Genomic DNA, 14,958 nt, shown 5'->3' with positions numbered 1-14,958 from the left:
TATGTATGTATGACGGCAAAACTGCTCATCATTCCTACCATTCTCGGAACCTTTTCCAAGCATATGGGATGGTTTCTCTATGAGGAACAGCTGAATTAAGACCTGTCAATTTGGAAAGAGATGACATGACAGGGAGTCATGTGATGGAGGCTCACAAAATCATGACAAATGTGGAGAGAATGGACAGAAATTGATAACTCATCTCTTCCAATACATGAATTCATGACTTCAACGATAATGTGAACCAGATTTAAGCAAAAAGAAGTCCATTCCCTGACCCCAGTACAGTGGATAGTAGAACTGTGGAACTAACGGCTAAAGGTTGTTGTGGATGCTAAAAGCTTATGTGGATTTTAAGGAGTCTGGGTAAGTTCACGAAAGACAAATAGCTTGAGATTTACTAAATATAGAAAATCACATCTGGCTTAGCAAGTTCTTCTAGAGGAAAATGGGAGCACATTTGGGATATGTATTATGTTCTCACTTTTCAAGTGCCTCTACAGCTATTGCTGTAGGTCAGGATACGGGTAGAAATGGATCTCATACTGACCAATATAGCCGCTCTCATGCACTTTCCTTACACCCTGTTGCTAAAGCTGATCCCTGCTTTCTCATTATTTTCTAATCATGATACAAGTATGAAAATCAAACCTTAGCACACCACGCTCAGAGGAGGGGGAAAAAAAAGGATCAACAGATGCTTCTTCCCTTACGAGGCGCTTAGCTCTCGATTCTTAATTTATACATACTTTTTTCCTCTGTCCCTACAAAAAAAGTAAATGTGAGGCCACAGAAACAGCAGCAGTTTGCATACAGTTACGGGTGAGGCTAGTACAGTGGAATTTTACTTGCATAATTAAATGGTTAATTTCAAGGATGGACTGGGAGACTTAAGCACAAGAAACCTGTCCCTGATACCCACCCTGCTCATGGTATATCTATTTTGCATATTTATTAACACAGATTATTTTTTTACCAGATTCCTGGTCTGTTGGATGTGGTTTACCAGGAGTGGAACATAAGTAACTGCTCTTAGAGACAGTGAAAGTAGTTGAGCTCTAAAAGTTTATGACTTAGATAAAATTGCTTCTTGCAGCCTGGCTTGCCCTATAAGGGTCTGTCATGTTTTATTTTATTTATTTATATAATACTTTTCCTTCCCCCTACATAAGTCAAACTGACTTCCCCTGTCAGTTGTGCTCACTGAAGGAAGTGAATGTTCCGTGTAATGCAGTCTGCTTTCTTTATCATTGTGCAAGTCAAATCCCTAAGGGCGAAATAGTAAATCGTGTTTGTTTCTAGCATTCTGACTACTGAATGAATTACAAAGAATATTTTCTCGTTGTGTCCTTTAGGTACGTTTCTCATATATGTGGATGAAGTATCTCTTCATCTCTTGGTTAGTAGTGTTTGTTGGCAGCTGGGTTATGTATGCCCAGTACTCCACCTACACAGAACTATGCAGAGGACATGACTGTAGGAAAATAATAGTAAGTATATTTAGCATAGTTTCCTTGAGTGTTTGTCCTGACTGATTGCAAAGGCGTTTCAGTTAGTGCCACATGTAAATTAATCAAATTCCGATATTTCAACATGCTGAAGTAACATCTTCAATTGCAGATAAAACCAGGTTTGTTTTTAACATTGTTTTGGTATAAGACAATTGAAATTGTTTTCTTAGATTTTGCTTTCAAGAGTCAGGTGCTGGGAGAGATTTAGCTGTTGCCTCCTTTCTTAGGCAGTCTGTTAAACATTTTTCTCCCTGTTTGTTTCAGTGTGATAAATACAAGACTGGTGTTATTGATGGGTCAGCATGTAGCAGTCTTTGTGCTAAAGAAACCTTGTATTTTGGAAAATGTTTGTCCACAAAGCCCAATAACCAGGTAGGAATTTACTCATTCACCTGAGTTGTATTATTCCCCATGGAAATGCCATTCTCTAGACGCTCAAGAAGACCTTAGTGTCATCAAGCCTTATCTGTTTGACACGTTATTTCAAACTCTACTTGCTGACATGCAGAGCATGTTTATATACCCGTATATAGAGAACATACAGGCATACTATATGTTGCTAAAAATGTATTATATACAATACATGTCTATATATAATCCTATTTCTATATGTAGAGGATTGTATTATTATTTGATAGTACACGTATTTTAGGAACTTATGTAAAATATACTGGATCCTACCACACTTTGACAGAATAGCTATACTTCTGTACAGCATACTGTTTCTGCTATCCTGCTTCCCAAATAGGAGCAGCAGCCTCTTAACAGTGTATGCAAAGATGGTAGTAATGCCAATGTCCTGTGTGTCAAGCTGCCTTTGTATTTTGACAGTGTGGTGTCTCCAAAGTACCCACAGTAGTGTATTGTATTTGAAGTTGCCAGTGTCTGAATGTGCTCTGTGCATTGTCTGTATGCAGGACCCTGTCTTCTAATCTGTCTTGCTGTTTGACTGCTGAAGCAGTGGTTGGAGTACAGCTGGCCTTTGGATGATGGGCTTCTACGGTGTTTTTTACCTCTTTACCTCTTTTCCTGCATAGATTTATTTAGGAATCTGGGGGAATCTGCAAGGTGTTATAAAATGCCAGATGGAAGAAGCTGCTCAACTTGAATTTGGTACTGACCCAGAACCAAGGAAGGAAATAGTCCTATTTGATAAACCAACACGAGGAACCACTGTTGAGAAATTCAAAGAAATGGTATATGGTCTTTTTAAAGTAAGTGTATGCTTATTTATTCTACTTTGACAGAAAGGCTTACTTTCCTGCAGCTGGAGAGAATGCCATATTGTATGAGTCTTACTCAAGTGCAAGTTAGAAATACAGTCAGCACAGAAAAAGTTTTTTCCCAGAGGTCTTAGCTCAAAGTTGGAAGTAACTAATTCTTTTTTTTCCTTACTTTTTAACAGATGGAAGGAAGCTGGTATGCATCTTGGATGTCTGCAGCTTTCAATTCTATTTGCATAGAAAATATGGTGGGGTTTTGGTTTGGGTTTTTTTCTGCTTTTGGGTTATTGTAACTGGGTACAAAGACTGAAGTACAATTTGAAAACTGTTCATGCTTGGGAAGAGTTGCTGTGTTAACTAGGCAGTGGTGAACTCGCTAACCAGAGTGACCAGCCATACTTGTCCCAGTTCTTTCTGTGTTATATGAATTAAATACTTACTGTTTTAATGCTACCCTAGAGTTCTCATAATGCAGTCATCTCTTTGCTGTGTGAATACTGATTTTTGGGTTTTCTTTCTCAAAATTATCTTCCTGTTGTTATAGTTCCTATGTCTCTGGTGATGGAAATAATGCTGTTTTGGCTGAGTGAGCATATGTGTACACATGCACACAGATGAAACATGATTATGTAAAGCTGATGACAGTGGTCATGCATTACAGTAGCTTTGGCTCTAAGAATACGTGAGCAGTAGGTGTTTTTAGACTAGTTTTTAGGAAAGGTTGGGAGAAGTTTATCTGACTTTCTGTGTGTGGTGGCGGTAGCTGAAATTAAAACAGCTCTGATTCCAGCAATGGCTCCTTTCTCTGTGTGGATGCAACAGAGGTGGTTGTATCAAAATACGAAATGAAGTGTTTTCGTATGCTTATCGTAGGGGATTTGTACCCAGTGTACAAATGGCACTCTATAGTTGGCCAAAATGTAGTTGATACCGTAACTTCTCTACACCTGTATGGCGTAATCAGCTGAAAACTAAAGCTGACCTAAACAATAGAATTCTACATACTTTTTCTAAGAGCATATTTAACAAGCTACCTGATGTGATCTTTCTGAAGACTCATCTGACCAAGAACAGTATTTGAATTTTAATGTTTGCATTCTGAAATGCACGGAGTGCTAGTACTTTCAGAAGATCATATATTGGTGCCTTTGGAAACAGAACAAAAAGGAACCTCTTCAGGCATCTGGTAGGAAGTCCCATAACATCTGTAACCACTGAAGACTAGAAAATAACAAGCCCTACCACACTATCCATAGAAAGAGGGTAACAGGAGGTAGAATGACAGGTGGATTGGTGGTAGTTAATGAAATCATGCTTAATCTTTTTCATTTGTTGCTTTTAGGCAAAATTGGGTGAACAAGCAAGTCTTTCAGAACTGGTCAATCTCATCCTGTCTTTTGCTGATGGAAACAAAGATGGTAGAGTTTCTTTGCCAGAGGCAAAATCCGCATGGGCACTTCTGCACCTAGATGAGTTTCTGTTAATGGTGATCTTGCAGGATAAAGAACATACTCCCAAGTTGATGGGCTTTTGTGGGGATCTCTACGTGACTGAAAGAGTTGAATATTCCTCTCTCTATGGAATCAGCCTTCCATGGATTATAGAACTCTTCATTCCCTCTGGCTTCAGGAGAAGTATGGACCAATGGTTTACTCCTTCATGGCCACGAAAGGCAAAAATAGCTATAGGGCTTTTAGAATTTGTGGAAGATATTTTCCATGGACCTTATGGAAACTTTCTTATGTGTGATACAAGTGCCAAAAACTTGGGATATAATGATAAATATGATTTGAAAATGCTGGACATGAGAAAAATTGTGCCAGAAATGAATTTGAAGGAAATAATTAAAGATCGTCAGTGTGAATCAGATTTGGACTGTATTTATGGTACAGACTGTAGAACTCTGTGTGACCAAAGTAAAATGAGATGTACCACGGAAGTAATTCAGCCAAACTTGGCAAAAGCCTGTCAGCTACTTAAAGACTATCTGCTTCGTGGTGCCCCTTCAGATATTCACGAAGAACTAGAAAAACAACTGTACTTGTGCATTGCCCTTAAAGTCACAGCAAATCAAATGGAAATGGAACATTCTTTAATACTCAATAACTTAAAAACTTTACTGTGGAAGAAAATTTCCCATACAAATGATTCTTAGCTTCTCCACCAGCAGAAGATACGACTGATGCAAAAACTATCTGCAGTGGGTTTTTTTAAGTGTTTCACTAATCAGATTTTATGGATGGCTCTCTGACTCTTGCCCTTCAGCCCCCCCTTATGACAGGGCTTCTTGCCAAATGCGATCAGGCAGAGGCCAGAAGCACTTCTGGTGTTCTGTGCTGTGTTACGGAAACAAACTCTGCATGCTTGACTGTTTTGTGCGCTTTGCCAGATTTTGAACATGATGGAAGTACTCACTGTGCCACCACATCAGCTGATGGAACATCTTAAACCCTGTGAAAAGCTTTGCTCACCTGCGGAATACCTGCAAAGGATTTTTATCCCAAGTAGTTTCATGAACACCACCACTACTGCAAATAACATTTGTCCGAGTCGAAGCTGCTGTTGTGAACAAACTGAACTGCGAGACTGAAGTTTACTAATACTTTGGCATGGCAGAATTTGCACATGGATTTTTAAACTGTGGAAAACTAGTTTTATTGTAGAACTGACAGGTTGTGACGTAAGACTTAAATCAGATTCTGTTTACACCTTGTTACCTCATGCTTACATCTTGAATGTTTAAGTAGTTCAACACTTTTTAAGTCCTTATACGGTAAACCACATTGGGAGCCAAGAATTTGAGTATGTTATTTCTTAATATGTATATAGTCTAGCAGCAATATAAACATCTGTTTAAAAAATTTGTAATTATTGTATTTCCATTTAAACCTCTAACCCAAGTTAAGCTGCAGGAAATAATTGAAAAGCAAGGCATTTGTGGACTAAGGTATTTTGAGAACCGAAATTAATTTTTAGAAATACTGATAGCAGATATGTCCTAACAGTTTTAAAAAAGGAAGCTTGCATAGCCTCGGTATCTGCTGCATTTTATGTGAAACAGGTAACAGCGGTGGATAGTCCTGGCTCCTTACTGTCCCTCCAAATCTAGCTACGCATTTTTACTTAAAACCCTCTTGAGCGGGAAATCTGTAAGCCAGAGCTAGGCCTGAACTGTAAGACAGAAGCTGGATTCTTCAGGATCATGGAATATCACTTGAATGGGAGCCCGTGACACAGTAACAGCTAGGAATGAGGTGGAACTTAAGTGAGCTGTAGTGTGCTGCTATCTTATTTTCTAGTAGCATTTATGACTCATTGTTAAGTCTCAAGTCGTGAGTAATTAAAGACCATCTGGTTGTGGGGGCATGACCACTCTACCACCTTGAATCTGCAACCCTGTTGTTTCTCAGATTTGCATCTGTGCTCACAGAACTGAATGTCCATAAAACACCTAATGCTGTGCTCAGTTCTTAATGTTGTTGTTTCATTTATAAATGCTTTAGGTATGAACTAGTTCAATCCCTAATGATCTTAATGGCAGTCATCCATATGCTTCTAAACACTGGCCCCTTAATTGTTTTTCAGCATAGGTAAGGACAAGTTTTGTTTAAATATTTGAATGGTTATTAATTGCTTTAGGTGTCCTCTATCAAATGCATTCCTTGAATGATTAAACTGAAGTACAGGAACAACAGCGTTGTTCCTCAATAGCATATGTAATAGTAGGCAGCTGGGGTTAAGACTGTATTGTTTTTTTAACATCAGCTTTTTAGTTTAAGAGTTACTATGCTGACTCTTGTCTCTAACTTGACAGTGTCCTCCAACCATGAGCTAGTACAGCCAGCAAGGTACTCGCCTGTAGAAAAATCTGACTAGACTGGCTATTAGGTTTTGGGCAGAGATTACTGAATCTAAAATGATGTTGGGTATCTTAAACAACTGGAACACGTTTAATAGTGCATTTTGTTGTACAGAACTTCCATTATTGTTGTTAGAGCCTTCATTGGAAAAACAACTTATTTACAATAAACCACAGCCCTCCTTTCTCTCTTTCAATAGCACTTACCATCTCTCAGTATCTCTAAACATTCCTGTGTAGCCCACATGACTCCTATTTTAACTGTGCAAGCAACTTCACGCTAATGGGCAAAACTTAGGAAACTGAGATGTAGGAGAAAATAAGGGATGGGGGCAAGTCATGGCCTCTAACCATATATGCAACTTAAAAGTGAATTCTCCTGTCTAATCACTAAAGTATTTCAGCTTAAGACAGTACCTGTTTCAGCAGCAGCCCAGCTTGGCCCTGAGTACGTGGAAGTGCTTACTTCAGTTACGGGAGAATTTCAAATACTTCAGTTAGACATGTGTTCCTCCATCACCAACAGTTAAGTCACAGTAGGGACAGCATTGCTGTTTGCGTTCCTGAGGCTTTAGCACATACCGTGACTGCTCCTGCTCTTTCCTATGCTACGTACTTAATGTTAGGGAGGAATCTGTGATGAAAAAAAAAATGGAGAAGGACGGGTAAAGCCCTTTTTAAAAAATGAAAGTATTCTATAGTTAGGAGCAGCAAGTTCTTATAACTGATCTTTGATACTAGTCACATGAAAGAGAAACTTATTTCCCCTTCTTGTAGGAATAATTCCAATGCAGCAGCATTGCTTTGGAAGTCTGTTACCTCTCTTCTCTGTGAAGGGGTTTAGTTGATACAGTACTTGGAAGGGGGGAAAAACCTTCATGCCACAGACTATCTGAAGTATAACACATCTTCCAAAGATGCAGAATATTTTTTAATAAGCCAGTCTTACACAGTTGCTTACTCAATAAATTTATTGCCACTTTTTCCAAAGCTTCATTGAAAACTGTGGAAGTTGTCTTAACTATCAGCTGCGCGCTCCTGGGCCCTGAGAAAGCTAGCTTTCTTCTGAGCAACGCGATCTTTCTTCTGGGCGAGGGACATCTTGGGACAGTTCCACCTGCAATGGAAGCACAGCATATGCTATATCCAGGCGGAAATAGGCAAAAAGGTGGACAAGAAAACTGGACAGCACCAAAACTGTTATTAGGAGTACAATGCTAGAACATACTCCCACTTCTGTAACACACTTCATTTCCTCATAGTGATTTAAGGCTGTAATTAAGGCACCACAAAAAGGCACGGTGAGACTGCACCAATAGAATTAATAGAATCTCTTAGGTTGGAAGAGACCTTTAAGATCATCAAGTCCAACACTTAGCCTAACACTGCTAAACCATATCCCTGAGTGCCTCATCCATCCATCTTTTAAATCTAAAGCTCCCCTGGTGCAATTTGAGGCCATTTCCTCTTGTCCTGTCACTTGGGGAAAAAGATCAACACCCACTTCTCCTTTCAGGTAGTTGTAAAGAGCAACAAGGTCTCCCATACGCCTCCCCTTCTCCAGGCTAAACAACCCCAGCTCCCTCAGCCGCTTCTCAAAGGACTTGTACTCTAGACCATTCACCAGCCTTGTCACCCTTCTCTGGACACTCTTGAGCACCTCTATGTCCTTCCTGTAGCAAGGGGCTCAAAACTGAACACAGTATTCAAGGTACAGCCTCACCAGAGCCAAGTAGAGGGCAACAATCACTTCCCTAGCCAATTCCTCAAGAGGTAAGCTCAGCATCCTTGTAACTAGAGTATAGATGTAGCAAGCCTAATGCGGTAGCTGTGCCTTTATTTCTTTCCTCCCAGACCCCTGAAAAATCAAAATGGCTTAGCACTGACAAATCAGCCTGTCTTCTGAAACGAAGCAGCTTTCATACCGAAAGCGCAGACCTGAAGACACAGACTTCAGAGTTCCAGCTATTCAAGCCACAAGCATGCTCCACTTCTAGTATTTTTTTCACATACAGCTGAAGGCTCTTAAATTTTAGATTTAAGATTAGGCTAATGTTAACTCCTGACAAAGTTGTACAGAAATGCTTGTTTCTTCATCAGCTCTAAACCACTTATTACTTTTGACACAACTGCAGTGTGAATCACATTACTTAACTAAAATATCTTCAACAGAGAAGTCACCTTCATGTTAAAGAGGGTGAGAGTTTTACTTACCTCTTTTTCTTGACTTCTCTCTTGGGTTTCTTTTCATGGACTGGGTTCTCTCGTATAGCAGCATGGGCTTTTTTATACATTTCTTCCATCTTAAAAAAATAGAAAAATTGGTTATTCTCCATAGCGGTCCAGTTGTGGGATCACTTCAAAAATCTAAGATACCCCTAACCCAAGCGTATTCTAGAAACAGGTTTCATCACAATACAGCTTCTAATTTCTGGTGGTTGCCTTTAAAACACTATTTATACAGAAGATCACTGCCACAGCATACTGAAATCCCTACGGTCACTGTAATACGATCTAAATATCCAAACCCACAACTTAAGACACAAAATGGAGAAAGTCTTTCTATCCTCCTTTTAAAGTTAGGGAACCAAGGCCATGAAGTAACTACAGACTACTTAGAAGTTCAGAAACACAGGCTAGCATCTTTCAGTTGAAATACTTTTTTCCTCTGAAGCCTACTTTCAGTGCCATAGGGTTCCTTTCCTTTGAATTAAGAGCAGTCTAGATAGTTATTCTACCTCCGTCTAGAATAAAATACTTCATTTACTTACTCAGCCAAAACTACTGCACACAAACTCCACCATCAGACCATGTAATCTTACCACTTTTGAGACCCTACTGTAATACAAATCACAAAGCTGCTTAGTAAAATGGAAAAAACAGAAGCTGTAAAAGCAGCCACAGAGTAACAAGTCTTGTAAGAACCACAACAATCCCCGCATCACCCCCAAGAATGAAGTAACAGAAATATATTAGTAGAGGCTACACCCCAACAGCAGTTTCTGACAGCTCAAACAGCAGGTCATTGTACTTAAGTGACTATTCTAGCATGTAAGACAGGAAAATGGAAGCGATCTGTCCAGATACACAGACCAATACCAGAAGGTACCAGATGATCCTTATCTGTCTGCTGCTCTGTCCCAAAGACAACTCTGGCTCCATAATGGTACCGACTTTAAGAATACCTTTGCTTGTGGTTAAATAGGACCACTAAACCCCAGCTGTGCTAAGTTTTCTAGATGTAAAAAAAATAACTGTCTAGCTGCTGACCTAAGTCCTGGACCCACTTCACTGCAATGCATCTGTAAATGTGGTTTAGTGAAACAGATGAAGCTGGCATTTACAATACAATGTTACTTCTTTTCTAGCAAAGACTAAGTTACAAGAAAATAGCAGTTAGTTAAGTTCACAAAAAAAAGCCAAAACAACAAACAAAAATCCCCAAAAACATATCAATAAAGGCATAAAGAATGATTTTAAGTTTTCCATAGCCAAAAAACGAGCCATGAGAACATTTGTTTCAAGCTTCGGGACCACTAATTGGGGAAACCAAGCAAGAACATGATAGGCAACAAGACAAGCCACCTGGAGAGAGCTTAACACTTGACAGAAGTGAAAGCAGCACCTTGGTAATCTTCCCTTTCTTCCAGTGTTTGTACACAATAAAATTTGAAGTAGCACTGAAATAAGATGTATTACACGCTGTAGTTTTACGAGATGCTAGCTTCTACAACAGAGCTAGCTAGGGCTAGTCTATATTCACCAGGGACCTAAAACTATTTATAGGGTCATATAAATCACAGAACAGATTTGACCTAGAGCACATCCTCGCAGTTGTGTCCACCACAGCTGCAGAAATTACAAGCTGTGGTGCAGGATTACGACTAAGTAGCATGTACAGAAACTCCAAGTTCATCTTCAAGTATCAGAGAACAAAAAAAAAAAATTGGTCTCACTTAAAATGCAGTCTTGTAAACTTCGTTTTATAGGCAGAATGTTAAGCTTCACAACAGAAAAAAGGAAGTTTCAAAAGATCTACAAATACTACAGAGACAACGAAGGAAAGAAGTTTCTTTGCATGGATAACATACAAGATGAATCACATGATTTTACATATCAAGCTTATTTACATGACTAGAGAAGGCCCTATGAAAGACGTATCAGCATCTCTATTAATGCACAAGAGCCAGCCAGATAAATCCTACCCCATCAGGTGTTACGTTGTTCTTTATGTATTGGGAGAACTGTTTTTTGTAAGCATCTTCATCCTCCTCCATCAGGTAACGCATATAGTCTGCAACATTTTGGCCCATGATGTGCTTGCGGTGAACCTCTGCATTGAATTCTTTGCTTTCCGAGTCGTAACCAGGGAAACGTTTGGTACTGTGAAATAGCAGTTACAGTCAGATTAAAACATACTGCCAAATCCTCTAATTCAGGGGCTAGGTTCCACAGAGACATGACTGATACATCAGATTCTCCTACAGATAAATGAGGGATAGGATCCTCTAATAAAAAATTAGTGGGTTTGTTTTTTTTTTAATCTATTTCATATTTTCTGTCAGTTCATCTCAGCTGCCATCAGTCCCGTCTTGAAACAGTGCAGTACATCATATACACACCATGGACCAACTACAGAGTGTTCAGTCACTGGGACTATCATCATGTAGCAGCAAGTCAGAAAAACTGGACAATTAATCAACAGTGAATAGACCAGCATGGGAGAGGGTAGGAAAATACACCACAGATCTCAGATTTCCTCCCTGCCACGCTGCGAGCAGAAAGCAGCAGTCAACTTCATTGCAGTTGTTAAAGAACACCAAAAAATCTCGATTCAGTCATTCCTAGCCTGTGACAGGAACTGTCAGAACTTCCACGTGGAAATCTTAATTGCAGGTGGACTGCTCAGACCTACTTTGTATTGACAACTGTACCCCATACGTACAGTTTCTCACAGTGACATTAATGCATGCACACAACTCGCTAAAGACCTAAGACAGCAGAATGCTAAAGGACATTTACTCCAGTGCATTCAACCAACTGATGATTAAGTAAAAGCAAAAAGATGGCTCTTTAGTTTCTCAAAATTCAATAGCTTCTCTCGATTGTTGTAAGATTTCCAGCAGAACTATCCAAATTGCACTTGTGAATAAAAAAAAAAAACACCAAAGAACCAACAAAACCCCAAAACAGTGTAAGTAGACTATCACACACAGCTGCACCTCTGGTTAATTATAAAAGAATTCTTCAAACCAGTTACCTATGAGGGATTGACAGACCACCATCCACTGCACCCTTCAGAGCACCGAAGACTTTGTTTCCAGTGGTAGTTCTGGCAAGACCTGCATCCAGATAGCATGTGAAAGCGCCAGGCTTTCCATCCACGCTTTCCACATTGTATTCGTCACCAGTCACTTCAACTTGGCCTTCATAAATCTTATCAAGGCCAAATTTATTCAGAAGCTGTGAGGGAAGGGAAAAAAAGGCAAAACACCTCTGAAATGCTTTCAATTTATTGACAAAATGAAGAACCATCACCACCTTAAAACACAAATTTGCAGTAGAATCTTCATGGGTTTAACCAATTTCTTTTAAAAAAAGCTATGCACCCCATACTCATAACAAAGCTTTTTAACAACCGCCACAGTAAGCACATACAAGCTTCAACCTTTTGTTCCAACAGGTACACCAGAGGACTTAAGACTTATTCAGAAGCTTGTATGGAAAATGGATGGATGCTCTTTACATGTTTTCAAACTCTTAAAGGTACATTTCTTACATTTTTATCCTGACTCCCTCCCTCCACCAAACTTAAGTGCTGAGACTTAAAAGTGGGCTGCTGGAGTTGAAACTGCATGCTGTCACACTTCTCACTGTGATTTGACAGTCACAAGGGGCCATCAAATCTATACGGTAAAGAGCAAAAGTTAACATTTAGAGAAGCCCACTAACGTACCACTTAGGAAAGCAGGCTTTCCCTTTTCTAAGAAAACCCGAAAATCAGAGCAGCAGCTTCCAGCCAGTCTGAGAGATACCTACCCTGCGTGCCAGCAGCAGACCAGTACAGTATGCTGCTGCGTAATTGGTCAGGCCAACCTTCACACCGTATTTTGGCAGCTCATGGGCATAAGCAGCACAGACAATCATGTCTCCTTCGATTCTGGCATAGGCAATCTGACAACAAAACAACCGTTAGTGTTCTCAGCATAATTCTGGGCTTGATTTATTATTTCTTTGACATCAGCTTAAGCCGGTAGCAGTTCTGTATAGAAATGTCCAGCAAACTGCCAACCACTGCATGCAAGCGCAACAGGTTCTGGTTGTATTTTTTTTTTTGGTAAAGGCATAATTAACTCCTCAAGTACAGACAGAATTCAAATCTGTATTAGGCCAGAGAAAATGTATGTCAGCAACTTTTATTTACCTCTCCACATACACCAAGAGGCCAGGAAACTGCCTACAAAACCAACAGTTGGAAGAATCATTATAGATGTGAATGGATTCTGTCCCACTTCCTGCATGTTGTTCTCATGTAATACAGTATGTAACACCTCAGAAAAATGCAAAAGCATCTGATACAGAATTTGTGACAACATTGTTACTGATCTTATGGAATGATTTTATTAATGGGTCTGAGATTTTCATAACCTCAGGGGTCTCCTGAGAGAGCAGTGCTATCGGATGTGTTTCTACTGTTCCTTTCACACACAGAACCTTCTCCTTTTGACTCCCACACCTCCTTTGCACATCCACAAGTTTTCCCCTTTTTGCATGATTCCTACATACTGAAGAGGGACCATCAGTCAGAACTAAGACCTGCCACCACCGATTTTTGTTTTGAGTTTCAAAGATAAAATAACCTCGTCCTACAGTTTCATCCGAACCGACTCTAAAAACAGCCCTCTCCACTGTTCGCAACAGGTAACTATTCTATGAAGAAAGAACAGCTCAACTTTTCAAACTCTTTTTTGAGCTTAACAACATGTATGTATGATACAACAAACATGCCTAAATTTAACTTCAAAATTAGTGAAAACATATTGAAAATGAAAGAAGAACGTGAACCACAGTGAGGAACCGCATATGATGCAACACACAACTGCATACTTAACAAGCACGAAAAAATGCCTATTCTTATTTACCATTCTCCTTTAATCTCACAAGGAAGCCATCACAAGGCCTACCTACTTCGTATGATCCACATAACGTCATAAACTCCCCAAAGAGAAGGCACCTTTAGTTAGTTTAAGTCAGCACAATTTGGGAGGTCATGCAGTCACCTTTGTTACCTTCAGTCAAGCAAAAAGGCACTCTTTTCAAAGTACTTTGAATACAGCAGGGGAAAAAAAAATTAGGGAAATCCACCCCCTCCCTAAAAACTTCTCAAATGTTCTACTTCGCATCATTAAAACATATAATCTTGTATTACGAACCGCCTTGCTGAACAATGTTGACTCTAGTAAAACTTATTTTGTAGAATGAACATGGTCAATTACCGAAGCTGTGCCAACATCAAACATTGTTCTCTTTTAAGAAACTATTTTACAATATAAAAAACTGCTTAGATCACGCCAAAACCCCCAGCTGCTTTAACCATCCCCCTTTCCGAGTATTTCACTCTGGGAAGGCTGGTAAGTAGCAAGCACCACAGACCTTACCTGGCAAATGATGTCTCTGTTGGTAACGCGCACAATCATCCTATACTTAGGGGTGTTGTACTTGTTTTTATCTTGAATTACCAAACGTTTGCGAGCATAGTAATCAGTTTTTCCCTCTGGAAAACATTAAAGCATGGAAAACGTGAAAAAAGTAGAAATAATAATTAGTGACATTTTTTATAGGTTACAGGGAATTTAACAATACCTCTCCTTCTCCTGAATTTCACTTGGTATCTCTTGAAGTATGCCTTATTCTTGACAACTTTCACAAACCCCTTAAATGAGAAATATAACCAGACGTTAACAACGTATGACCACGTATGCCAAGACCATTCTAACTAAATTAAACCTACGAATTAAACCGCGGTGAAATCAGGAATAAAGCGTTTACTTATACATTTAGATTAAAAACCATCACAAAACCGGAAAAAAACCCAACACCCCAACCCCGGAACTTCTATCCTTCCCACAGGAACTAACGCACACTTGTCATAACTTCATGTAGTTTCAGGAGAAACTCTATTTGTTGCCGTTTGTCTGCACGGCCCTGTGCATAACCGTGGGCATTTCCAGCCAACCCCACCCCCCGAGGTAGCTCTCCCGCACCCCCAGCCATCCAGCGCAGGCAAGGACACCGCCACGGGACGGAGGCTCCCCGACACCTGCCAACGCCTCAGACGCGCACCCCGCGGCAGGAAGAGGGCGGT

General features: G+C 39.8%; 2 protein-coding genes across 3 annotated transcripts; one reads left to right on the top strand and one right to left on the bottom strand.

The window, feature by feature from the left end:
• The first annotated feature begins 1,359 nt into the window (after positions 1-1,359).
• Positions 1,360-4,905, top strand: FAM69A (family with sequence similarity 69, member A). Of its 2 annotated transcripts, XM_010161565.1 has the most exons (4): positions 1,360-1,490; positions 1,776-1,883; positions 2,549-2,725; positions 4,077-4,905. In XM_010161565.1, exons 1-4 carry the CDS (start codon positions 1,371-1,373, stop codon positions 4,887-4,889), a joined length of 1,218 nt encoding a protein of 405 aa, XP_010159867.1. In that variant the 5' UTR covers positions 1,360-1,370; the 3' UTR covers positions 4,890-4,905. The 2 variants fall into 2 exon arrangements, with proteins under 2 accessions (XP_010159867.1, XP_010159868.1); XM_010161566.1 differs by lacking the exon at positions 2,549-2,725 and having other exon boundaries at positions 1,365-1,490.
• A 2,644-nt stretch (positions 4,906-7,549) lies between these two features.
• Positions 7,550-14,526, bottom strand: RPL5 (ribosomal protein L5; the record flags this gene model as incomplete). The annotated part of the gene is made up of 7 exons (XM_010161567.1): positions 7,550-7,710; positions 8,808-8,896; positions 10,799-10,976; positions 11,854-12,056; positions 12,633-12,767; positions 14,252-14,367; positions 14,457-14,526. Coding segments are annotated over 7 exons (891 nt in total), but the record flags the coding sequence as incomplete, so codon positions are not given.
• Between the last annotated feature and the right edge of the window lie 432 nt (positions 14,527-14,958).

Source organism: Eurypyga helias, unplaced genomic scaffold (assembly GCF_000690775.1).
Source record: "Eurypyga helias isolate BGI_N326 unplaced genomic scaffold, ASM69077v1 scaffold17621, whole genome shotgun sequence".
Classification (NCBI taxonomy): Eukaryota; Metazoa; Chordata; class Aves; order Eurypygiformes; family Eurypygidae; genus Eurypyga; species Eurypyga helias.
The sequence above is the reverse complement of the archived record's forward strand: the minus strand, read 5'-3'. Positions and strand labels throughout refer to the sequence as shown.

Coding starts and splice junctions, on each gene's coding strand:
- FAM69A (XM_010161565.1), top strand. CDS start 1,371: ATGTGGATGAAGTATCTCTTCATCTCTTGGTTAGTAGTGTTTGTTGGC. Junction 1,884..2,548: donor CCACAAAGCCCAATAACCAG/GTAGGAATTTAC, acceptor TTTCCTGCATAG/ATTTATTTAGGAATCTGGGG. Junction 2,726..4,076: donor TGGTATATGGTCTTTTTAAA/GTAAGTGTATGC, acceptor TGTTGCTTTTAG/GCAAAATTGGGTGAACAAGC.